Source organism: Alligator mississippiensis, chromosome 1 (genome assembly GCF_030867095.1).
Source record: "Alligator mississippiensis isolate rAllMis1 chromosome 1, rAllMis1, whole genome shotgun sequence".
Classification (NCBI taxonomy): domain Eukaryota; kingdom Metazoa; phylum Chordata; order Crocodylia; family Alligatoridae; genus Alligator; species Alligator mississippiensis.
Genome location: NC_081824.1, coordinates 367,400,157 through 367,426,630, shown reverse-complemented (window position 1 = coordinate 367,426,630; position 26,474 = coordinate 367,400,157). Strand labels below are relative to the sequence as shown.

The following is a 26,474-nucleotide window of genomic DNA, read 5'->3' as shown; positions in this document are numbered from 1 at the left end:
TGAAATAAGGGCACAAAATAACTTTTCCTTCCATAATCTAGTGAAAAAAGGATCCATTGCTAAAGCCAAAACTCATTCAGCTCTCTCTGTATGTGAAATTGTGATTAAATTGCTGATTTTAGTGAAAGACAGTAAAAAAAGCACTCTACCAAAGACTCACAAGAAGCTTTAATTAAATTTGTCAGCACCAAGTAAAGATTCCCCATCAGGACAAGTTCCCTGATTACCTTAAATTACATCAATCTTGTTTTTTACCGTGTGCTACTATTACTTCAATATTCTGACACAAACTTTTAATAGAAGAAAAATTAAAAGGAAGTTTTCTAGGCAGAAAATACACGGTAAGTATCAAAATGCTAGATATGGCCTCCAGTGTGAAAAATTTGAGGGAAAGAATGGATACCAAACAAACAAAACAAATCCTGAAATATTTACTGGGTTATCATTCTAACAAGAGATTATAGCAGTATCAATAACTTTGTGAACAAAACGGAGCCAGTTTTTGTAGACAAAAGAATCAAAAAAGGCAAATGTAAAGAGGAACTATTGATTTCTTCTGGTTTGTATCCTGTACCTAAAAAATGCAGGGTATATGTATTTAAAAGAGAATCTTTAAGCTCCATTTACCTTTCCAAAAAAGTTAAGGGTATCTACATTTGCTTCATGAAGTTAAGACGATATTAACCACTGCAGAAATAAAAACAGGATAGTAAGCACAGTTGGAGGGTGGGAGGGGGGGTGCGGTTGTGGCAGTGGAAAGCAGCTGCAACTCCCACACTTTTGTAGGGTTATAGGGGTTTAGCAGATCAAACTGGAACAAGGTACAAACAGGCCAAATACTGTCTCAAGTGTATTGGTTAATGAGCTCCTACAGAAAGTATAGTCAATTAAACCTGCCCTCTATTGACGGGGTATGGACAGACTCAAATATTCTGACGTGCTCCAAATGCCTGCGGTGGCATCCCTATACTGGATGAAACCCCAGGCTCAAGTCCTAAATGCCAGCTACTATCTCCTGGTATTCCCTATTGTGAGGGATGACGGGTATTGTGGTGTATTGCCAGACTTTAACTCGTGTCTCAGCAAAAAGCTGCTGACCACAAAGCAAAATGATGTATTAAAATAACCTTGCAAATGCTTAGGCAAGTAGTTTCTTTAACAATGGAATAGTGTGTAGGATATATGATTCCTTGTGTAAGAAGAACAAGATGCAGCCCACCAACTATCGTCAGGAGATAAAGCAGAAGCAAAGCCTTGGAGATGGTGCTGAAGTCAGCAAAGAACCAGAACGAATCAGTGATTGACCAAGAGTACCCGGATTCATGGCCTTACGCATGCGCTCTTAGCAGAGAGACATGTAACTGCAGGAAATACATAAGCAAGTCTATGCTAATGAAGTAAACCATAAACTGAGGTGGAGCTTGTGATGGGAGGAGAAATAGGTGGAACAGAAGGAGGGATGAAGGCAGGAGAATGTTAATATGTATGAATCAAGGTGTATAAAATGTGAAAAGAACTATTGTTCAGTGCAGGTCCCCTGGTTCATGGACTGTGTGTCTGTGAGGGACTTTTGAAGCTGTCTCCATTCTGAATAAAGCTGTTGCAAGCATTGTGTGCTGGTGTATGCTCTCTGCTTGCTCTGGCTAATAAGTACCAGGATCCATGAGCAATTTGGCTGTTGTCTCCCTAGTTGTTGGGCGCCGCATGGAGTCGGGGTCTAACAGACACCATGGCTGGGGGTAAGCCTCAGCCTGCAACAGGGCCTCAGCAGTGTCAGGCTTATCCTGCCCAGCCCTACTCCATGTTATACTTTGGGGAAAGTTATCCACTCTGTCTCTTGGTGGCACAGTCTCCAGACCAGTTTTATTAGCAGCAGCTTCCATCAACCCCAACCCCCTCCACTTCAGGATAGGATTATTAGCAGTATTCCCCAGGGAACCCACAGTCAAAAGGCTAGACTTCAAATCTGGCAACAACCTTATGTTGGTTGGAGGAATCATGGTGAACTCTCTGAATGGTGCAGCACACTCTGTTGAAGTGGCTGGCCACAGACTGGAGAATGTCAGGGGCTGCCAACTTTGATGGCAATGGCCATGCACTTTTCCACAGTGAGAAGCACCCTCCTGCTGGTGGCTTGCTGTTCAAACAATGGGGTCAGGCTCAATATGGATCTCCATGAACAGAGCACAGGTCATTTTAAATTTCCGCCTCCACTGCTTGTCACCCAGTGTCCCTGAACTATGCGGTCTGATCAGTCACTGTCATATCCCTTGTCCAGTAGTGCTGGGTCACAGTTTCCAGGTGGTCCCAGAGAAGGCTGATCTGAATGGTGTCCTACATAGTGTCATCCTCAGGCATGTTAGTGTTGGTGGTAAAGAGGCTGTAACATATTTCAAGGAGGTGCTTTCCAGGACCTCAGTCATGGTACCTTGAGCTGCCATGTTGTTGAATGCCAGCTAACAAAAATGACAGAAGAGGACACAAAATGTGTCCAGCTAGTCCCTGACTCCTTGCCCTAAGCAGAACAAAGAGGAAACATCTTCTGGCACTGCATGGCCGGGGGACACAGGGCAGGGCAATAGCAGACATCAATTCCCAACATCCCAAAGTAAAACACTCCTGTAAATGACAAACCCTTCCAAAATGAAAGCAATTTGGCCTGCAGTGCCCTTATTTCAACCATTTATTTTGTGCCCTTATTATAACCACTTATCAAAAGTGGTATGTTTACTTTAGCTAAATCAGACTAGTGATGTTATGATTTTTTTGTATCTCTTTAACTAAGGAAAACTAGAATTAAGAACTCTGGTAAGCAACCAGCACAAGCTGAGGAGGGCGCAGATATCCAATGGACTCTGCACTCAGCAGTTTTTGAGAGCCCCTAGAGACTTGGATCTGAAATGCATGCTAGGGTCTCTGCCCCCCAGCCCTTTAGTTGCAGAGGTCCACAACAGTATGAACCCAGGGCTATTTTAAAGCACTTCAGATGGGACAGGCCTGAATGTCTACGCAATGCTGAAGCACTCCAAATTTGAAGTGATTCATATTTGCAGAGGGATTTGAAGCACTTCAAAAGAATATCTGTTTATATACCCTCAGAAACTCAGGGAAATGCAAACTATTCCTTTTTGCACCTGGTTAGATGATACAAGCTCTATGATTTTATTTTAAGATGGTAATTTTCATTCCTAGCTAGTGAATTCTCATAAACTTAATCATTTACAGCATTCAAAACAAGAAATAATGCACTTTTCAAAACAGCATAATGAAATGTTCAACATATAATGTCTTCAATATGATAGAAAAAATTACATACTTGTAAGAACTATCAGGTAAATGTGCACTTGAAAAATACTTGAAGTATTTATACTACAATATTACATTTTGCTCTTTAATAACCTCTTTTTTAAGATGGTTCATTACATTTACCTCTTAGTAGCTTTCTTCAGAAGTTTTTTAATTTCATTAGTCTTACAGGTGTGCTTCTCATGGATAACCACAAATGCACTGCAACCTTCTGGTGGAGGTTCATCAACTGCAATCTAATATTTCAACAATTACATTCAACCAGGCTGTGTTAATTGCACTTCAACTTAAAATTAAACACATCCTTTTGATTAAAATATCTCATCAACTACTACTAAGTTGTGTTTCTAATTAAGCACATTCAAAATTGGGGACATGTGAAGAAAGTAATGAAAAAGTTTAAAATGATATAAGTGCATTATATTGTCTCCATAGTCCATTGTATTTAGTTATATCCTGAGAACATACATACTTAATTTAGTTTTTTTAATATTTTTGAAAACACTGGCTGGCAGATCTCCTGCACATGATTTGAAATCATGGAGTATATTTTGAATAGGGGATTTATCTTTGAGTCAGTGTTGTCTACTATATTATGAGTAGGAATAGTAAGACAGGAAGCCAAAAAATGCAAAACAATAAATACAATAACCCCCAGAAAATAAAGCATTTCCCATATATTTTTCATTTTTCTCTCTTTCTCTTCCCCCATACTGGAAGTTTTTTGGAGCTTTGTTCTCCAAATCCCAGGATGCATTTTTAAAACTACCTTCTGTGTCATGTCTCTCATTCTCTCCTATAAATCAGTTACTTTGCTTTCACAAAGAGGTGCAAGATAGTCAGAGGGCAGGGTAGGATGGCACCTCAGAAACTAACTGTTTCAGAAAGTTATGTCCATTCATAGTTGACAAAGTAGGCCACTGATACCTGCAGGACTGTCATACATGAAAGCTTATGCTTTTCTGAACCAATAAGTCTCTAAGGTGCCACCCTGCCCTATCTTCTGTTTCAGACTGACATGGCTAACTGCCTCTCTCTATTCAAAGATATACGTGAAAAGACTGATTCCTGAACTGACTCTCCCCAGCACAGAATGAGTTTGCTTCCAGCTAAACTGAATTATGACTGACGAACACAGGAATCTGAACTATTTTCCTTCCCCTTAAGGTTGCATTGCTATGGGACAACAGGAAGAAGTACTGTTTCAGTCTAGGTAGAAAATCACATATACATTACGGTAATTTATATCTTTCTCCTTTCAGCAGTGGAAGGAAGCAGAGAGTAATATTGAGCAGTGTAAGTGACAAGAGATCCACTACAGTAATGAGTCCAGCAAGTCAACTGTAGGGAAAGAATTCCCTAATTAAGAAATGCTCAAATTATGAGGGGGGGTGGGGGGGAGGGTAGTAAGATATGCAATTCCCAGCAGCACAGAAAATAAGACTGAGCTCTTATGTAACTGCAGTTGCAATAATTTTTTTCTTAAGAATAAAGCTAAATATCCCATTAAACATGACTATTTGTTCCTCAGGATTAATACGACTCTTCTATAAGATACCATGTTATATATTTCATAATCAGGGATTCTGATTTTCTCTGATTTAAAAACATTTTTTGGTTAAAAAAAGTGAGCCCAAATCCACATTTTTCTGTGATTAAAATGAAACACTGCTATATATATGTCTATACATTAGTGGTGTTTCATTTTAAATCATGGAAAAATGTGAATTTGGGGTTACTTTTTTAACCAAAAATCGTGGATTTTTTTAAATCAGAGAAAACCAGGATCCCTGATCATAACATGCCTCATATTTGATTCTAAGCAGTATCTCTGTTATGTATGGAAAAAAATAATAATTAACATGATTTACACTGTAGAACAGATTTCACAAACACGTCAAATATATCAGATAATTTTACAAACCTGTTGAAACATATGAACAGTTGGAGAGTATGCCCTTATAGAAAGGGCAAACTTCAATAGATTGATCTGCAAGTTTGATAAAAATTGTCCTGCTTTCTTCAAGATTAAGTTGTAATAAGAATGGTCTGAGTCTGTTACAAAAAAAAGTGAGATTTTAGCATCTGGTCACAAGTTTCATGGCACCTCTTCTGGCATTAAGCAATATGCAAGTATTATGTCTATAGTGATAGTCAACTGAACAACAAAAATAATTAGAATATTCTCTACTAGTGGCTTCCTATATTCAGCAAATCTAAGAGGTCAACATCAAGGGGACATAAATGTCAAAAATAAAATCAATGGATTAATATTTTCAAGGATTGAAAATTTGTCAGGAAAGAAGAGAAAATAATGTTTTCCTAGGTGGCCATAACTGAAGTATGGAGTACAATTTATTAATTTAGGTCAATTCATCCTGCATCTATCCTACACCTTTTTATGCAAATGATGGCTACTTACCAGTAACCAGAGTTCTTAGGGATAACCACTGCACATTAACCTTTGGGATGTACCAACGTAGTTTGCATGGGGCAATCTTTTAGTATCATTGCTAATTGGAAAATTATCCTGACTCTTGTCCTCCTCTCTTCAGGAATTCAAAAGGCTGAATTCTTGCATACTATCCAGCCTTGCCTTTTTAAATTGTTTTTAAATATAAATAGAACTCTTTAGGTTATCTCCCCAGGGAGATATTGTTCTTTACTCAATTGTCAAAGGGCCCATTGTGGTGAACGTTTAAATCTCTGATCAACTAATTTGCCAGTATATTGTCCTTTTATGCAAGGTGGAGAATTATTGTATAAATTTGGAGTACTCTGCACCACTACCAATGAGCCACAGCCTCTTTGTACAGCTGGCAGTAATGTGATTCCTTCCACTTATTCATATATGTTGTCAGTAACTACTTGAGCCACTCTTCCATGTGTTTAAGGAAGAAATTACCCAAGAGCCCAGTTCCTGAGTTTTAATATACAGGTTTTTCTCCCCAAATCTGTGTGAATTCTTGCATAGAACTCTGCAGCCCACAGGCACAGTCTCAGTCACCCCACTGGAGGTGACTGTGGCCAATGGAACTAAGACAGTGACAGCAACTCCTTTCAGGACAATGTAAAGTTAAGCCAGTCACATAACTGAATACATTTCATACTGTCCCTATCTGGAACATAATTCCTTCTTACACAATGCTGTAGAACAGTGATTTTCAATCAGGGTGCCATAGCACACTAGGGTGCCTTGAGTTCCTTTCACAGGTGATGCAGGGTACACACAATATTAGCACTGGTAGGTGTGCAAACATTCAGAAGATAAACCCAGGCTGGCTGCAGATCTGGGAGGAGCTAGGCAGGGTTATTTTGCCCCAGGTGGCACAATTTGACCCACACCAAAGTGCATGTCCGGGCACATGCGCTGAGGCAAAAAGCCCTGGCTCAAATTTGCACCACTTCTATTTGAGCTGTTGCAAGTGCATGTGCTTGCATAGGAGCAGTGCAAATTTGAGCCAGGGCAGGGCAGGGATGGGGAGGTTTGGGGGGCAGGCAGGGGATGGGGCCAGGCAGGGCAGGGATCGGAGAGGCTCAGGGGACTTGGGGGGGATGGGGCCAGGTGGGGCAGGGATGGGGAGGGATCAGGGGGCAGGCAGGGGATGGGGCCGGACCAGGCGGGGCAGGGGGAGCAGGCGGGGGTCCTCCCCATGGTCCCCCCCCCTTCCAGTCCCCCCCACCCCTTACTTACCTGCAATAAAGCCTGGGTCCAGCTCCCTGCAGCTGGCACACTGCCTGTCCTGCATGGGGAGGCAGCATGCTTCAGCACCAGGGCAAGAGCCAACCAAGGAGACACTCTGGCTGCTACCAGAGTGTCTCTGTGGAGGACCCAGCCTCTGGTTGCCTCACGGCACAATCCTGAACTGTGCCCTGCCCTGCTTTTTTTCACTGTGGGTTTTTTTGACCCCTGGCTATCCAGGGGTCTAATTTTGTCCCCACGCTGCAAATTTGCAGTGCAGGGAACATTTTCTCATTCCTGAACATGCCTCTTGCAGCATCTCAAAGAAGTTTGAGATGTTGCAAGAGGCATGTGCAGGCTCCTCTAGACATGCTCATAGGGTGCATCCAGATGAGTGCGCGTGTGCACTTTGCAGCGCCTCAAAGGCTTTTCAGGCACTACAAAACTCATGTGGTGCACATGAATAGGTTCTCCATGCTGCATATTTGCAGTGTGGAGGCAAATTTAGATACCAGGAACTCCCGGTATCAAAAAAAAATGGGGCCTAAAAAAGCAGGGTGGTGTAGGTGGCTGCAGCGCACACTGCCCGAAACCAGAGCCTAGACGGGCACAGCCACTCCCTGGGTGCTGGCCAGGTTCTACATGCTCAGATTGCCACTGCTGTAGCCCCGGGAGGCCACCAGGAAAGGCTGCTGAGGCCAATCCAGGTGCTGGCCCTGGCCTCCCCTACCCCACCCAGGGCAATTTGCTACCCCCCATAGCACACATGCGGGGGCATTCCCTGGGGACAAGTAGCAGCGGCACAACTATATGCTGCTATTTGACCCCAGGGAAATGCATGTGCATGCTCATCTGGACACACCCATAGAATCTGACCTTTCTAATGAAAGACTAGAGCTTCTGAAGGTCTAGACCTCCATCTTTCTTCTGCTAAATCAACCGACTAAATGAGCTTCAGATTTTTGCAATTTCTCATGAGCAGGATCACTGAAAACAGATGGAGAGGCACAGTGATGTATTGAATAAAGTAACCCTGCTGGATAGTCTACAAAGATGGTATTGTGGGAATCTAAGCAGCAGCAAAAATGGTTACAAATGAAACATGACGAATTGTTCCTTAAATTTTGTTCTTTCAGCCTGGGGAACATGTAACCATCCCTGAAGTGCAAGGCCAATACAGTGTGTGGCCCCAGCTGCTAGGAAGTTGGACAGCCCTGATTTTAAAATGTGTAAAAGATGACTCTAGCAACTACTGACCAATAAATGATACCAAAGTAACGAAGTTGTTAATTCAGGAATCTCTCAAAAAAGTATGAGAAGCTAAAAATATAATTAATACCAGTAAAAATGATTTAACAGAAAATAGCTCTTGACAAACAACCTCCCCACTCTTTTTTTTTGGTCAAAGCTTGGTTGATAATGACAAGGGCTTTGATAAAGTACACTTAGATTTCTTGAAAGTGTTTGATGGTAGAACGTGACATTTTAATTAAAAACCTTGTATTGTATAAAATTAAAAGAACAAATTTTAGATGGAATAAAAGCTGGCTCAATGACAGATCTCACAGTGTAGCTTTTAATGGTGAAACAACAAAGAGTAAAGCCTTTACTGTTCAAGGACCCAAAGACACTGGGTTTTGGTCCAAATGCTACTTGATATTTTTACTAACAAGCCGGATAATGTTATAAAATCTTTCTTTATTATCAGGTATTGAGGTTGATCATCACAGAACCTCACAAGAGAGGTGAGAGACTCTTTAACAGCTAAAACCTGCCTGCCCAGAGGAATTTTCCATCTATTGACTCCTCTATGAAATCCTGTGAAATATGAACTTTCATTTCTATCCAGGAGAACTTTTACAATTTTTTCTCCAATGCCCAATGAAGGGTGTTTATGTCCAAAAGCTTGCACTTAAAGAATTTTTTTTTGCAAAAATCTTGTTTGTCTAAAAAAAGATATCACCTGTACCATGAGCCGAGATTTATATATTGTCATGCAGATGATACAAAGATTGGTAGCATAGTAAATCATGTGAAGCACATGTAATTCTTGAAAGATCAAAATCTAATGTGTTTTAATACATTGTATAGCTAAATGCAAGGTAACACATCTAGGAACAAAGGGCACAGGTTATATAGCTGAAAGTGCTTTGCAGCACCACCTGATAAAATCAAGTACCTCCCACTGGCAACATTTTCTCTTGAAACATTCTCAATACCATGTATTCAGATGACACTTCCTACAATAGCAAACTTCCCCTAGAATGTGGGTAGGAATAGGACTGTTTGAATACGGAAGTATTTGATTCGGATTTGGATTCAGCCGAGTTGGAGGACAGTAATTCAATTTAGAGATTGGGATCACAGTCCTGAATCGATTCAGCCGAATCAGTTTTGAAAGATTTGGCACTGATTCGGAGATTTGGTGATTCGGATAGGCCGGGAAGAGCCACGGGAGAAGCCCCCATGGCTGCCCTGCCCGGCCCCATCCCCCGCCCAGCCCCGGCACTTAAAAAAAAAAAAAAGCCCCCCGTTCACCAGCTGCAGCAGTGGAGATTAGGGCCTCTGCGTGCTTGTGGTAGAGCCCACCTGTGCAGCACAGGGCAGTGGGGGGCAGCAGAGATCACCCCCCCGCACCTGACACCCACACAGCAGCTGCCCTGTGGCATGGGTGCAGCATGGCTCGGCAAGGCGCTGTGCACTGTCTGGGAGCTGGGGCCACTAAGGTTGAGCGCTGTCAGGCTCCAGCTGACACATGAAGTCATCCCAGTTTCCAGGCGAATCGAACCAGGAGGTGGGGAATCGAACCGGGGGCTGGGGAAATGTTAAGGTCCCTGAATGTTCCCTAATTCCCAGTTTGATTCCCCAGCTCCCTGATCTTTCCCCTAGCTCTCTGATAGCTTCCCCCAGTTCTTCCCGGAGGCGCAGGCCCCCGAATGACACGAGATGACAGCAGGCTGCCACTGCCAGCTGAGGATGGTGGCGGCTCTGGGCTATTTCCCTAGCCAGCAACAGCATCCTGCTGAAGCCCCGTGCAGAGAGCTGGGGGAACAATCAGAGAGCCGGGGAATCAAACTGGGAGCTCCAGCTGACACGTGGAGCCAACCCAGCTCCCAACCAGCATGCAGTGCCCTGCCAAGCTGCACTGCACCCATGCCATGGGGCAACTGCTGTGTGGGTACCAGGCTGGGGGGGGCAATCCCCACTGCCCCCCACTGTGTGGAGGGGCTCTGCCACGAGCACCTATAGACCCTAATCACTGCTGCTGCAGCTGGTGAGTGTTGGGCTTTTTTTATTTTTAAAGTGCCGGGACATTGGGCCAAACGGAGGATGGGGCCGGGCAGGGCAGCCATGGGGGCTTCTTCCATGGCTCCTCCAGCTATGCCTTGCCTCTGCCCTGGTGGGGGGAGCTGTGGGGGCTCTGCCCTGCTGCCACTTGCCCAGACGGTGTGGGGGGTGGGGAATGCAATGCAGGTGTAGCTCACTCCAGATGGCAGCAGAGCATAGCCCCCGTTCCCAGGACTGCTGTGCCTGCATCAGTGCTGGGAGTGGGGGCTCTGACCTGCTGCTGCTTGCCAACTGGTGTTAGGAGCACGGGATGTGGGGATGAGGCAGCACTGGGAATGGGGGCTCTGCCCTACTGCCACTTGCCCCCCTCCTCTTGGAGCAAGCCATGCCCACATCCCACCCTGGCTGGGCAAGCAGCAGCAGGGCAGAGCCCCTGCTCCGCACACTGTCGTGTTTACATCCCATGTCCCCCCTCCCCAAGTAACGTGCTCCCCCAGCCCGACTGGGCAGCTTGTCCCAGCCCCAATCCCTCCCTCCCCCAACCCCAACAGACTTACCAGCTGGAAGCAGCTGTCAGCTGCCTATTTAGTCTATGGCCAAATCTCCAAATCAGCCCAATCTTTTTCCAAAGCTTTTCTGAATCAATTGGATGCTTTGAATCAATTCAGAGCTTTACTTGGTCTCCAAATTCAATTCGGATTCAGGGATTTGGTCTCCAAATTGGGCCGAATCTCTTCCAAATTGAATCAGCTACTGAAGCTTCACACAGCCCGAGAAGGCAATCTATGGACTCCAGGCCAGATTCAGCTTGTAAAGAGATGTGATCCAACCTGCAAAGATAATTGGTGGAGGTGGAAGGAAGGAAGAAAGGAGGAGTTAGCAGCACTGCAGTGGTGTTCTGCAGCAGCAGGAAATCAGTGGCATATGGAGAAAAAGGTGCCAGAATGGAGGCCTCCGTATGGAGATTTCTGTGCTCTACTTCAGCTGCTGCATTTTTACCAGAGTGCACCAACATGGGTGAATAGCAGCAGTGGCTGAAGTAGGGGGGTGAAAGAGTTCCCACTAGGTTTATAAAACAGTGGTCCAGGGCAACATTTAGTATCACGTAGAAGCAGGGAAACAGCAAGGGAAATGGTTGTGTCACAAGTGGCCTGCCTTAGGGCTGAGACACATTCCTTTGACCTGCCCTTTGTAAAATGTTGCCAGCTTCTGCCTTACAACAACATATTTCCAGGGCATTGACATGTGCCTAGTGGCAAGAGTCTAGTGTATCTTTGTGTCTTATAAAGCAATGACTCAGAAAATGAACTGGGGATTGTTGTAGCAAAGATAACTACTTCAACAAAAGCTTTCAGTACAAAACCATGCTTAAAAGGGCTTATATGATCCTTATAAAATGGGAGAATATCAAGCAGACACTGGGAAATAGTCTTTTGAAGAGTTCAAAGGTAGGGCACAAAAATGATCCCAGGACTGTAAAATAAGATTTACAAATGTGAGGCTTAAGGAATTCCATCTATTCCAAGGGTCAGCAACCCTCAGCATGTGTGCCAGAGCATTTTCCTCAGCATGCCACAGCTGGTCCGGGCTCTGGGCAGCTGACACTGGCCACAGAGCTCAAGCTGCTTGCAGCAGGCTACCAGGAGGCTGCAAGCCCTCCTGCAAGCAGCCCAGGCTCTATGGCAAGCAGCAGCTGCCTAGAGCCCATGCCAGCTGTAGCAGGCAGCTGGGAGGCTGCAAAAGCTGCACGGGGCTCCACAGCTCCAGCTAGGCTCCAGGGCAATGGCAGCTGCATGTATGACCCCAGGCAGCCATCAGGGGAGGGGCCTGGGGCAGCGCAGATGGTGGGCATGCTGCAAACAGCTGCACTGAAGCCCCAGTCTGGCTCCCCCACCATGCTAGTAAATAGTTGTCCCCTCTCCCTCACTCCTGCGAAGCTGCCCAGAAAGTGGGATGTGGCCAGGGGGAGGGAGGCATGCAGCATCCACCTGCCACCACCCGGTCCATCATGGGTGCCAGGCAGGGGCTGGCCCCCTTACCTTGGAGTGCTGCCTCCGGAAGCTCTGGAAGCAGTGGGCACCCAGGGGGGTCCCTGCACCCCATGAGTGGGCACTGAGGGAGGCACCACCACCACAATGACATCGCCCCACTGACCTGGGAACCCTGAGAAGGTACCTCTAGCTGCCCATGATGTTCTGAGGTGCCACCATAGGCACTGCAAATCCCCTCCTGCCCCTTCTAAATCACAAGCATGGCAGGGAGCCAGCATCTTTCTCTCTGCTTCCATAGGGCTGCTTGTAGCAAGCAACCATGAGGCTGCAAGCAGCAGCACCGAGGTCCAGAGCCCCAGCCCAGTTCATTGCTGGCAGTAGCTGCACGTGAACCTCAGGTAGCACAGCAGGGAAGGGCCCAAGACTGCGCTGCCACAATAAGGATTGGGCTCCTAGCACCTTCCCTGCCATCCACCCCAGCATGCCAACATCTTCCAGGTTGCAGGGTTTTTTGGCACTTGGCCCAAAAACATTGCCAGCCCCTGACCTATTCAATGTGTCAAAGAGTATGCTAAGAGATAACTGTCTGTAAGTACTTATATATAAAAGGCTAACTGCTATGGCTAGCTTTACAATTTCATGGACAAAGACATAACAGGGCTGAGTGTCTGGAATTTGAAAATAGACAAACTCCACATTCCATAAAAGGCAATTTCCTAGCCTGTAGGGCAATTAAACACCTGAATAGTTTATGAGGAGATGAGGTAGGCTCACTAATCATCTAAGTGATTATGATTAAGTTAGATACGCTTTAATTTAGTGTTTGGGAGAAGTCTGTGGCTTGCATTCGCAGCAGGTTATATCAGAAAATAAGAACTTAGAGTCTATAAAGGAGAGGCAAATATATTGTCTGGGTTCACGTGCCCTCTATCAAATCTGACACTAAGTTTTTGTTGCAGAGGAAAATGATACAGGAAATCCCTCTTCAAGTCATGTATTGTAAGATTTCTAATGATGATCATGAGACTATTGTCGGCATTGGTTCCATTCCTTAAACGGAATTATTGAAATTTTCAAAACATGTCTGTTTCAGAGGCCAAGTACACTTGTTTCTGACAGGTTGGTATCCTGCACCAATTATTCCAGGAAAAATAAATTGGTTGGTATCCAACAGGTTGGATTTATTACCCTGCAGGTTGGTATCATTTTCCTGAGGAGCCCAAGAGACCTTGCAGTTAAACAGCCATTCACAATCTGATGGCTACTTTTGTTACCAATCGAAGTCCAGATAAACAGAATCTGGAATAGAGCCTCAAAGTAATACCAAATGCTATGAGTTTAAACAGCACCTCAAAAGCATCAAAGGCTGCTCTCAGGGAATGCTTAGCAATGAATGGAACTTCAGCAGCATTCAGGGCTTGGATCAGCCACCATCGTAGCACAAATTAGCCAATCAGCACAATATCACCTATGGCTAGTTTGGATAGTATTGAGAGTTAATTACTTTAAGATAGTGAACTTCTTTCTACCTAAACAGTAGGTGGTAAGTAGTAGGTAGGCTTCTTACCTTTTTCTATCCAAAGGGTTAGAATGCACATCACCTTCTTTAACACTTGAGCAAAGGCTATCCCTATCAGTAAATTTAGAAGTGAAAGGACAAGATGTCTTACATGATGCATCTGGTAAAACGTACCTGTTTTCTTTGAACATGCCAGTCCAGAGATTGAAATCTTAGCCTAAAATATGAGCTAAGAATATAAAACACTGAGTGATTTCTTTTAAGGTTATCAAAAGGAAGTTTAATATAATTGCCATCTGGTCTTGCCAGAGGTAGTCCACATTAAGTCAGAAAGCTGGTAAACAAGCCAAGGTCATGAGAAAAGCACCAAGTATCAGTGACAAAGGATTTAGGACAGGGAGTAAACGGCAAGACAAGGATATGTGAACAGACCCAGCGATGCTTACAGAACGGAAGGTCAATACTTTGTGTAGCAAAGGTCATGTATGAAGGCAGTCCCTTATATAAGGAATTAAGCCAATTAGGTGGTTGAGCAAAGGCTGTATTGGAAACAAGCTAGGACTGATAGGGGATACATCTACATGTTCATTAAAGCACCGTAATTACAGCACATTAAGGTTAGTACCTGTAATTACTACTTTTGTTACCAGTATGCACCATAATTGCTACTACTGCTCATTAGCACAAATAAACAGTTTTTATGTGATGCTAATGCACAGTAGATTTATTCTACTGCGCATTAGCAAGGCTGGCAAAAACCATGCTAACGCACTAATGCACAATAGAATTAACGTACTACGACATTAGTGTCTCATGTAGACACGTCCGGAGAACAGAAACTTGACTCATGTGAAAACCATCTCCTTCAGCAAACCCCCCCACCACATTTATGCTTAATCAGATCTAATCTACTGCATTCATCCTGAATGCCAATTTGTGTACGTTTCCAGTTATAGACTTTGATGAGGTTCCCACCATCCTGGAGTTGGAGCGGAGATTCAGAGCTACAAGATTTAGCTGCAAAAGCTTCCTACAGTGACATAGCCTAGAGGTGATACCAATTATTTAGCTTTCTAACCTTGGAGAAAAAGTTATGTAAGAAGCAACAAGATGATGAATGATCTTCCCCCAAACAACTGAGACAACCAACATGACTTAGGCAAGAAAATTAACTGGGAAAAAACTCTGAATGCTGATTTCTTTGTCTCCGGTTTCAACGGTTTGAACAATCTTCAACCCTCATTCACCAGTACACGTCTATCCAAATGTCCTCAGGAAAAAGAGTAGAGAAAGGTTTGCAGGATTCCCTGGTTAATAAATCTCGAGTCAGTCAAGTGAAAAATAAGTACTGGGCTACTCCTCATAAAACTCCCTCCCTTCTGTTATCTATTGGAAATCCAGGTTTCTTCTTGACAGCATTGCATAGGTTTTAATGAGTCTAGAGCTAAAGGAAAAACAGCCTTTAAAGACTCTTATTCTTAGTGTTTGGGATATTCACCCTGAATTTAATCCTGTTACTTTTATTTATATCTCATGAATTTTGTTAAACATTTCCTCTCCCACATTGTACAAAACCCAGATTCTGGTAGAACATTATTTGATATCTTGCTCATCTACGAAATTATACTTCTTTCCCTACTTATTTCCCCAAGATGTGCTTTTTAAATCTTTCTTCAAATCAATGCCTTCAGCTCTTTAAGGTTTCTTTTCTCTGACTTCTTTTGAATATATACTGACACTTTCTGAAACTTGTGTAGGCAGATTGCTTGTTATATTGAAGGGTTTTTTTAATTTTCTGCTTGCCCTCTTATTGCCTATCCTCTTCCCACATAACTAAACTCATTTAGCATTTGTTTGCTTTCTTCTTACTTTCATGTTCACAATCTCTCATCTCTTGTTCAAATCTTATTTACTATGCCTCTATTTTGTGCCACAAAACATTCCATAAAATGAAATCTCTGCAAAGGCTATTTGTTCTAATTTACAATACTACATTTTTGGTAAGTTATAGGATCACAATAGCTGTGATAGCTCAGGGAATTTACAAGAAGAAAGATTTGTTTGATAATAATTGGAGTGGGTTAGGTGAAGGAGGTGGCTTCTGTTTTTCTGACATTCTCCTGCATAGTAGTGTAGCATATTTAAAGTTGTGTATATTAGTAAGGGGTCATCTGCTTCTTTCCCAGACTTGATGAAGATAATTTTGTTTCTGAAACCTTGCTGGACATCTTTTAACAATATAGTTGGTCAAATAAAAGAGTTTGTGTGGTCCTTGTCAAAAAATGGGAGACAAATCCAAATAAACCCTCCCAGTACCATAAAAACACAAGAATAGAAGGGACCTGCCAGGCCACCAAGTCCAATCACAATCTCCTTTGCCAGGAAACTGCCCTCTTAGTTATCCCACATGGAACAGGGGCGGACAATTATTTCAGGTGGAGGGCTGCTTACCGAGTTTTGGCAAGCCATCGAGGGCCGCATGACAGGCAGCCGGGGCAGATAATAATTTTCTACATTTTTTAGGGGTCCCACAGGCCAGATAGAATGGCCTGGCAGGCCACATCCGGCCCGTGGGCCACATTTTGGCCACCCCTGATATAGAATGTATTTGAACTGTATTGTTTAATTATGTTCCCTGTTGCCTGTCTTTATGTTTTGTATAGCACATACCAGCAAAGCACTAGCAGCACTCAGATAACCTAGATCTGATGTCAGTAGTACCAAGAAGCAATCGTCAAAGATAATATGGGGGAAATGCAAGTATTTCTGTAAGGCTAAAACTTAGTTTCTGATTACCTTTGATGCTACTATGATTTTCAACATCCAACTTAGCGCCTACAAAAATACCATACTTTTTTGAATGAGGGGAGTTCATCTTATATTTGAGTAAATATGGCAGTAAATTTCTGTGGAAGTTCACATATTACTACTATTCCAGGATAACATTCACCTGAACAATTTAAGAAAGCATTACATGAATAGGGTTTTTTTCCAAATACACAGGTTGTGGATACAAATACGTATATTAAAGCTTACTACAGATAATCCATACAAGATATGTTTAAAATACCTATAACACATTTATAAAAATCTTTGAACACTAGAAAATCTAAAATGTCCTTAAAAACTGCAGAACAGTTCTCACTGTTGCATAATAAATGAACTTTCACTATCACTAACAGTCTTCTACTGTCTACTTATCCTTAACTTGCCTCCTTAACTGAATTATAGTGATAGTTACATCCATAAATTCAAAGTGTATGCCTTAAAAGGAACAGTCGCACAAATCAATACATTTTACAATATTTGTATGACTTTTATAATGTATGATTTTCTAACAGACTAAAAATTGCATAGGAATAAAATATAATTAGAATGCTTGATTTTTTTCTCTGCATGTTGCTTGTAGAGAAATAAAGTATAGAATATTTTGTAATGAAGATTGAAGTTTGACATAAATATATTGCTTAAAAGTGAATAGGACTGCAACCCAGTAAAGCACATAAGTACATATTCAATTTCAATCATATTTTAATCCCATAATTCTGCACTAAATAATTTTGGTCAGTGTTATTCATAGGCTGACCTATTATGACACAAATATGTTTTGCAGAAAAAACAGAACTCTTTAGTTGTTACATTGCTATATATCGTTTTTTGAGACTGAGTGGATTAACCAAATCATTTTTTGGAAAAAGAATCACTAATTATGATAGTGGGAAAAGGGCTGTATGTCTAAATTTAACCCTCCCATAGCCACTGCTAACAGCAACTGCTGAATTCAACAGTGGCTGTGATTTGAGTTAAAGCCTGAGCTTTTGCCTGAAGCAACCAGTGAGCTGGCTGAAGGCAAGTAAGCTGCTCTATGGGCTCAGCTTTCAGTCAGGACTCTGGAAGAATCTTTTTTTTTCCTTCTTCATTCTGCCTTCCCAAAACAAGGTGCATGCCTTACTGGAGGATATAGGGTATGTGAATAAAACATAGTACATTTTGTCACTGTATGTTGACCTTTAAACAGTTTTCTGTTCATGTGCAAACCATGCTCAATAAACCAAAAAAACCTGAAATTAATCAATTGAAATTCAATAAGGACAAAAGCAAAGTATTGCACTTGGAACCAAACAATTGCAAGCACAAATATGAATTGGGGCATTACTGGGTGGGCTGAAATACTACAGAAAAGGATCTGGGGGTTGCCGAACACTGCAATGTGAATATGAGCCAACAGCGCTCATTGCAACAACAACAAAAAAGCAAACTTTTTTCTGGGTTGTATTTAAAGCAGCATTGCTTGCAAGTCAAAGTGATTCTTCTGCTCTATTCAGCATTCAAGAAAGACACTGACAAATTAGAAAGAGCCTAGCAAAGATCAGCAAAAGTGTTATAGAGATCTAGGAAATCTGATTTACAAGAAAAGATTAAAAAAACAGGGATTATTTAGTCTGCAGAAGAGAAGACAGAGAGCTCTGATAACCATCATCAAATATGTGAAGGGTGGTTGTAACAGTAGAGTAAAAAAGAAGGGTAAAGGTGTCACCCTGTAGACAACTCATTGCCAGAAGCAGCAATAGTGTTTTTCAGGCAAAGGTGGTCTACCTGTGTCAGAAAGCCATGTTGCTAATCTGGCAAGTAGGGCATGTAGCCACCATACTGGGATCCAAGATGGCTGCCACGAATTCACATTTTGGTCAATATTTCAGCCCTGAGTAGAGTTAGAAAATTAATTTCAATGACAAATCCAACACTGTATGAACTGCGATCAATTGTAACATTACTTCGTGGTAACCTACTTGGATTCCAAGATGGCTGACATGCATTTACAGTTTTAGTCATTATTAGATATCCAAAAGGTTTGCAAAATTGCTACATCAACTCTGTTCTGTTTCAGATTCCCTCAACATGAAAACCTCTGATGATCATCAACAAGAGACTCGCCCTTATTGCCCTTAAGCAAATGTTACAATGAAGCTGATAGGATCACTAAGTCCAGTGAAGTGCAGGAGGTACAACTCAGAATCTACAAGATGCATCATATGTCTCGAAACAGGTTCACAGTCAGCGATTATCCAACGTTCACCTGCTGGATTTGCTCAAATAAATGAGGCATTTGTTCAACATAGGGCAGTTGCTGAATTCAACACTTGTTATGGTAGCACTAGCAAACTGCCCATCAAAAATGACAGGGGGAGAGGGGGCAGGCAGGGACAGAGGCCTACGTCTGCCCCCCTAACCTTGGGCCAGGACCACTCCACGCCTCCCCCCTGCTGCTTCAGGCTGAGGCCAGAGCCGCTCCCCGCTTTCCCCCCACCGTTTTGGGCTGGGGCCACTCCCCACCTCCCCCCTGCCGCTTCAGGCTGGGGCCAGGGCCAGGGCCCATGACCATGGTGGCAGTTGCGGCTGCACACAGCCACCGGTAACACCCCCTCCCTTCACTGTTGCTATGACAACAAAATCTAAAGACCTTATTGGTCAATTTATACCCTACTATAAAGAAGACAGTAACATGCTATTCTCTGCTGGAACAGGGGGAAAGACAAAGAGGAACAGCCTTAAATGGCAGTAAGAGAAATGTAGGGAGGAAATTTTCTCTATCCATGAGTGGTTAAGCACTGGAACAGACTATCTAGGGAGGTTATCAAATCTCCATCCTTGGAAATTTTTAAGGGGAGGTTAGACAAACACCTGCACAGAATGATTAGGTAGGGGTGATTCTGCCTTAAACAAGGGGTTGGACTAGATGGCTTTCAGCTCTACTTCTTCTACCATGCTAATTTGAATACTTACTGAATAAGACTGTGTGACAATTTATCAATCAATACTTCACAAAATCCAACAAATATTGTACTTACTAAATTACCCTTAATCCTCTAATTTTGTAATTTCATCACACTAAAAATATCAAATTGATCAGGCATAATTTTAATGTTTACCCATCTTAGTCATTGATAGTAGTGTATATTGCTTTTTAATTATTCTCTGAATAATTGTTCCATCCTCTTACCTGGTTTTAAAGTAAAACTTAGATGACTATTGGAAAGTCTTTTCATGTTAAATGCAAGAACCTCCAGGATTTATTTTTCCATTCTTTTGCCACCACCCCTAATTCTCCACAAATCTTCACACACAACTGCCAATGGGTCAAAATGAAACTCTACCAGCCATGCAGTGTAAACAGGCAGGGCTATTTTTTTTTTTTTTTAAACTTTCCTACCTATCACTTCCTTACCTGTTTTTATATGAAGTCATCTTATATTATTAACTTCTTTATATTATACTTTACATAATAATTCACATCATACTTAAATTAGTTCTTTAACTTCTTTACTAGTTAATTACCCACAATGCTTCCCTTTCAACACATTGAGTTAAAGATCTCATACATATTACAAGCGTTGTTGATTTGATTTTCTTTATAACCAAAGATCCTGGTTTTCTCTGATAAAAAGACTCTCCAATTTTCAGATTTAAAAAAGTAACCCAATATCCACATTTTTCTGTGATTAAAATGAAACACCACTAATATATAGATATACACAACTGGTATTTCATTTTAATCATGGAAAAATGTGGATTTTGGATTACTTTTTTTAAATCTAAAAATTGGGGATTTTTTTTTTTTTATCAGAGAAAACCAGGATCTCTGCTCATAATGAAATAACAGATCAACTTTTTCCTCCAGAACGTGTTCTCCCCTCACACGAGATCTCATTTTCTCTTAAAAGTGTTGGTTCCTTCAATAACACTAATTCAACTGTACTGTACTATTATGTATATACTTACTGGCTTATATATTTTTTTTTACTTTCCAACTCTATTACACCATTTAAAAATACAGTTGTTTGTGTGATACGAATCATTCTACCAGGTCTAAGTTAAGATAAAATATAGTTTTATTTTAATTAAAGAAAAATAATTTAGCTGGAAAAACAGTGCTTTTCAGTTTTTCTTTCATTTATATTTAATAAAACACACTTTGATGTTCATACAAGGAGCTCTACAGCAAGACCACTATTGAGACATAAGGATTCCATCAAGGATCTTGCTGCACAACTGCACAAGAGAGTAAAAGGGTATACATAGGACCTTTTCCATTCTCCATAAAGAAACTACTAATAAAGCGGCTCTGTACTTCCCAATGTAGAGGGTAGGACCAAGGCTCTACTGTTCCCCCATGCATCAGCAGAAACTGAAGCTAGCAAAATGTCAGAACGTATTCACTAGTAAATTGAGGCAAGGTGGACTTTGAATCACAACCTGGTCCTTGCCTCGCTCCTGGGACTATGCAGCCCTTTTTGTGTTTCACAAGGTATGAATTCTGTTGTCTTTTAAATGGATTTAACTTAAACATCTTAGAGTTGTAGATCAATCTTTTTTCCTGTACTTTTAACCATTTTCTCTTTATTTTTTCCAATCATAGCTAACATTACTATATTTACATAAATCATAATTATACTGCTTTATGTAATGATGCAAGCCTGTTTAAGGACAGGGCAACTTCAAGGTCATCTTCAGGTTGACAACCCCTGTATTGGTCCATCAGGCTAAGCATTATCTATTATAGTGTTGTAGGTTTAGACAGCTCTACGTTAAGGAAGGAACGTCCAATTAATTTGGCCCTGTGGGTTGGATCCAGACTGCAGGGAACAAGTTCATCAACGTGGCTGCTAGAGTTACTGCACTGGCATGGCTAGAGAGCCAGAGGACAAAACTGCCACCGCTCACATCCCTTTCTTTCCCCAGTTGATTTAGTTGTCAACCACACTCAAAGACACCAAAATCAGCAGCAGGGTGAGCAGTGGCAGCACTCATCATTTGGGTTCCAGAGCTGTGCCAATGCAGTGGCTCCTGCAGGCAGCAAGCGGATCACTCATAGGCTGCCTGAAGCCTGCAGGATGTTAGCTGGACAGCCACATTTTAGGCTAAGAGTAGCTGTAAATAGTCAGATAAAGGGAAAGCATGTACTCAAATAAGGTATTGCCTTTGTAACAGGGGAACTTCTACAAAATAATGAACTGTCAGTCTTTATTTCATGGGAACTACAATATTAATAATTAGATGATAATTATATTTAGTATGTTTTGTATATTAGAGCTAGCATGCTTTTTCATTTACTTACCTCCTTGCTTATAAATTGTTAATTCTCGTACAGTTTCCAAAAATTGCCAAAACTTCTCATTACTTTCTTCTGCAATAAATTCACTGTTTAAAAATAAATGAAATGAATTTGTCCATATGTTGAATCTGTTTAATAGCACAGATTTAAAAACACTATGGCTATTTAAAAAGTGGCAAGTAACAGTCCAGTACCCTTCTATTATAAAATGAGGAATGTGGACTTAATTGTTTCTCCCAGTTAATGAAAAGATAAAACCAAAATGCTATCAATCTGATAGAAACTCAGCAGTCAGATATATTCACCAAGGGATGAACAAATTACTACCTCGTACAAAAATAGATACAAGTGATAGTCTGCTTTATTTTTTCCACATGTATAGCAACATACAAAATATGCATATGTAATTAAATACACATACAATTTTATTTGCCTAGTAACTACAATTCATACATGAAAATACAAATTTCATAAGTTGAGAATTTTCTATTAGTCACAAAATACACATCCATGACAATGACCTAGCTGGAAATCTAATGCAGACTCTGACATCTGAGCTTTTAAGACAGGTCATTTGTTTCTAATAGTTAAAAACAGTTAAAGGCAACCGCTTGGTTTTGCTTTAAATGCAGTCTCTCCACTTAGCTTACATTCTTTTAAACCAAACTTCTATTTTTAAAAAGACCTCTATTTTTAAAGACTAAAAATGTAGGTAATTTCAACTCTATGGTATCCAAAGTTCACACATACATTTACTGCTGTTTGTCCGAGTGGTTTCTATTACTTTCCCATTTGTATGAGTATTTCACAGTGACAGAAGAGGTAAAAAGTTTGAAAATGGGATCACAAAACCATAGTTTGGCGGGGAGACTAAAGCTATATGCAATGCTGAATCCTACTTTTATTTACTTCCTTGAAAATTGTAAAACGAGAGGATTTCAAATTAACATGATTCATCCAAAGTTTATAGGTGTGTTTGTGATGGGTTTATTTTTGTGATTTTGTTTTTACAATTATAACTATACATCTATCTCCCATACCAACTATTACATTTGACACAAGTTTCCCTGGTGGTGATGGGAGGAGGAGGGGATGTGTTATTGACCACTGAAGTAGCAAAGTGTAAATCAGCTGGTCACTGCTCTTCGGTTTAAGCTATAATGCATTTAAGCAGGGAAAACATGAAATATTTCAACTGCTAGATTGAAAAATATTTAGACAATTCCAAGGTAAATACCATATATAAAGATACAGTACCATATAAAAAGGGACAAAGGCATATGAACTGTTATGTCAGTGGAAGTATTATGGCAGTCGCACTGCAAAGAGAGGACCTCACTGAACTTTTCAAGCCTCAAACTGATCATTCATTATTTGCAGACAGGAAAGGATCAACTTTAAGGTTGGGCTATTCCACATCTGTCTACTGGGAGGTTTCTGTACCCTCCTCTAAAGCCAAGAGCCAGGGTAGTGTTGCAATTTAACTCATTCAGAGATGCATAAACTTGCATAAGCAACAGCTCACTTTGTCAGACACTATGATAGGGTTAGAGACGCTTTGATAGACCCACACGGCACTGGGCACTGGCAGTCCTAAGGGTCACAGCCTTATGACATGGACACAAACTTTTGGGTTGGATGCAGTGTCCTGGTTCTCACTCGACTCCTCCCTCCACGTATCTCTAACTGGCTGGAGTCTAAAGCGGGGGTGGGCAATTGTTTCGGGTGGAGGGCCACTTGCAGAGTTTTGGCAAGCCATCAAGGGCTGCATGACAGGCATCCAGGGGCAGATAAATATTAATTTTCTAAATGCTTTAGAGGCCTCATGGGCTGGACAGAATGGCTTGGTGTGCTGTATCCAGCCTGAGAGCCGCATTTTGCCCACCCCTGGTCTAAAGCAAGTTTTTTGCTGGTTCCTGAAAGGCCTTAATACTGTGAAAGGATTCTTGCTAAATCCTTTCACAGTCCCCTAGAGGAACCCTACCCCTATGCACTTTCACCACATGGAAAATAGAAAACCTTATTCAAAGACTGCATCGTGGTATACAATATTCAAAGTTCTTTATGTCCTGCTTGGAGTAAAAATACCTTGATATGATGCTGCCTTCCTGAACAGAGTGCCCTTATTTTTCATGAGGTTCCTACAATTTTTAAAAATTCAGAGTACTTACACACATGCAGGGAGACTGCTCCAATGTGCTGTAAATCCAGTGTATTGGAGAAGACTCAATTAATCAAGCCTTCTGGAGCACAGAAATTAACATGCTCCAGCAGCCTCCATTGTCACATGTATCAGCATCTTTGTGCTGAAAAATCATGGCAGGGCGCTTTGAACTAAAGCTCCTCAAACGAGTTTTCATTCAAATTGCCCACACGCCATTTTTTTCACTGCAGAGATACCAATACACATGATGCTTGGGCACTTTTAATTAGCATGACTCACTAATTAAAGCACCACCTCCCACATCCCCAAGCATGTCTATAAACACCCTCAGTGACTTCATTTATCCAAGGGCCTGACTGCAGTAGCTTCCAGCACAGCAAAATCTTGCACACGAAAGCTTATGCAGTTCTGAATGAGTTTGTCTAGAAGGTGCAGCTCCACCTGCCTTCAGCATCATGCTCTCTTCCTCTCAAAGGAGCACTTGGCCCAACTGACTTGACTACAGCTGATTCAACATGGCAAACTCCCAGAGCACCAGGATCTCAGCTTTCTGATAAAAGCCTTTTTTTTTTTAAAAAGTGCTTCTCAGCCTTTTGCTGAAGATGAAGTGAGGCGAGGGCATCCAAACCCCAAGGCCTCCAGGCCTGGAGCCTACACGTAGGATGCCTGCCTGGATTTGGGGAGTATCCAAAGCCCCAGAGGATACGTGTCTGGCAAAAGAGGCACACAGACTTGAGCTCAAGTTGAATTTTGGAACCTGATTCCTGGTCTTTGCCCAACTGAATTTGGAAATATGACATAGCCTTGAATAAGATGATAACAACTATTGTTATTGTTATTATTAGAGATGCTCATTGCTGGGATTCCCCTATGCAGAGGAGCCCCCAAACCTGCAGCAGACACCCCAAAAAACAGGCCCTCGATCCAGGCAGAGGCCTGTGGAGAGCAGGAGAGACTCAGCAACTCCTGCCAGGCTTCCGCAGTCAGCACCACACTTGGCTGCTGAAGCCCCTGTACATGCGCCCAGGTCTGGGCAGCTTAGGCGTGGGCCCCGTGGAATGACCTCCCCTCTCCTCCCCTCCCCCTTTAAACCGGAGTACATTCCGTGTGTTCGCAGCCTGAAGCCCGCGGCAGCTGGAAGGACCAGAGGCCCAGGGTGGGGGCGGGGACGGAGGCATCTTCCCCAGCTGGGTGAGGGGGGCACGCACCTCGCCTCCAGCAGCAGCGGCGCGGCCGCCCACTTGGCCGCCAGACGGGCCGTCACGGCCTTGCGGGAGGCCGCGGCGCCACCCGGCCACGGTGGGAGCGGGAGCAGGAGCAGCAGCAGCAGCAGCGGGACGAGGAGCGCCGATCTGGCCGCCATGGGGAACGGGAGCAAGAGAAGGAAGCAGGCGCTGTTACGGGACGGGCCACCGAGACAGCCCACTCCCGCGCTTGCCACGCAGGAGCCTGGCGGGGAAAGCCCCGCCCCCACGCCCAGTGGCTGCTGCTCGTATTGGTCCGCCCCTGCAACACCGCCGGCTACTGGCCCTGGAGCGAGCCAATCCGAGGCGGCCGCTGCAGGAATGGCGGCGGGGCTGGGCAAAAAGCGGGGACCGTTAGGCGACGAACGTTCGCCCCGCCCCGAACAGCCCTAACAGTTTCTCCCCGCCAGGGGGTGCTGGTTAGGCCCCGGAGCCGCGAGTCCCAGGTGGCTGCTGCTGTAGGGCCGAGGGGGCGGGGCCGGAGCTGAGATTTCCCGAGGTCGTAATGTTTGGAGGTTTCTACCAGCCCCCGAAGTTGAAAGCTGCTGACAATGCTGGGGAGCTCGGGGTCACCGAGGCACCTTTAAAAGGAAGGAGCTCGGGGACGTTTAGCGGTGCAGCACGCACGATCCCGCCTTGGTGTCCCTCTTTGCACCTCACTGACACAGCCCGACCAGAGGCGAACCGGCATCGCCGCGAACATATGGACAGTCTTCAAATTAGAGGCTCGACGCTTTGCCGGCTCTTACGTGTTTCTCTGCCGCCTCGCACACATCCTCCCACCCCTCCGCACACCCACAAACCCTCCCTCTCAGTCCCACCTTCCCACACATACGCACACACGAATCCACCCTCCTTACACATCCTTCGACCCTTCCTCTCTCACCCGCCCCCCCAGCCTCCCTCCACACACACACACACATATATAAATCCACCCTCACACACACCCCCCCCCCTCACACAACCTACCCTATCTTTTACGGTGGATTTTCAGTTGTTCCAGTTTGACATGTACCAGTTCGGTGCCTTGTGATTTGTACCAGTCTGCTAGGTGGGCTTTCTGTGCATTTAAAACCTGGGTTTTTGAGAATCTGTACAATTTAAAAATATACTCTAGCTATCAGGATTTTGCAGAATATCTTAACCTTACAGGGTTCAATTAGGAAG

General features: G+C 43.0%; 1 protein-coding gene across 4 annotated transcripts in view; it reads right to left on the bottom strand.

Moving 5' to 3' along the window:
• Window positions 1-25,515, bottom strand: part of UGGT2 (UDP-glucose glycoprotein glucosyltransferase 2) — a 226,081-nt gene extending 200,566 nt beyond the window's left edge. For 3 of the 4 annotated variants that reach the window (XR_002090063.2, XM_019486945.2, XM_014596994.3), the window contains exons 1-4: window positions 25,272-25,513; window positions 21,903-21,985; window positions 5,231-5,361; window positions 3,430-3,542 (exon numbers count right to left, since the gene is read on the bottom strand). Coding sequence is in view for 3 of the 4 variants with exons in the window: in XM_019486945.2 (XP_019342490.1) it covers window positions 3,430-3,542; window positions 5,231-5,361; window positions 21,903-21,985; window positions 25,272-25,426 (482 nt within the window). In the remaining variant the exon portion in view is untranslated. Of the gene's footprint in view, window positions 1-3,429; window positions 3,543-5,230; window positions 5,362-21,902; window positions 21,986-25,271 lie in introns of all 4 variants that reach the window. The other variant, XM_019486946.2, reaches the window with a different exon arrangement.
• Window positions 25,516-26,474: the final 959 nt, after the last annotated feature.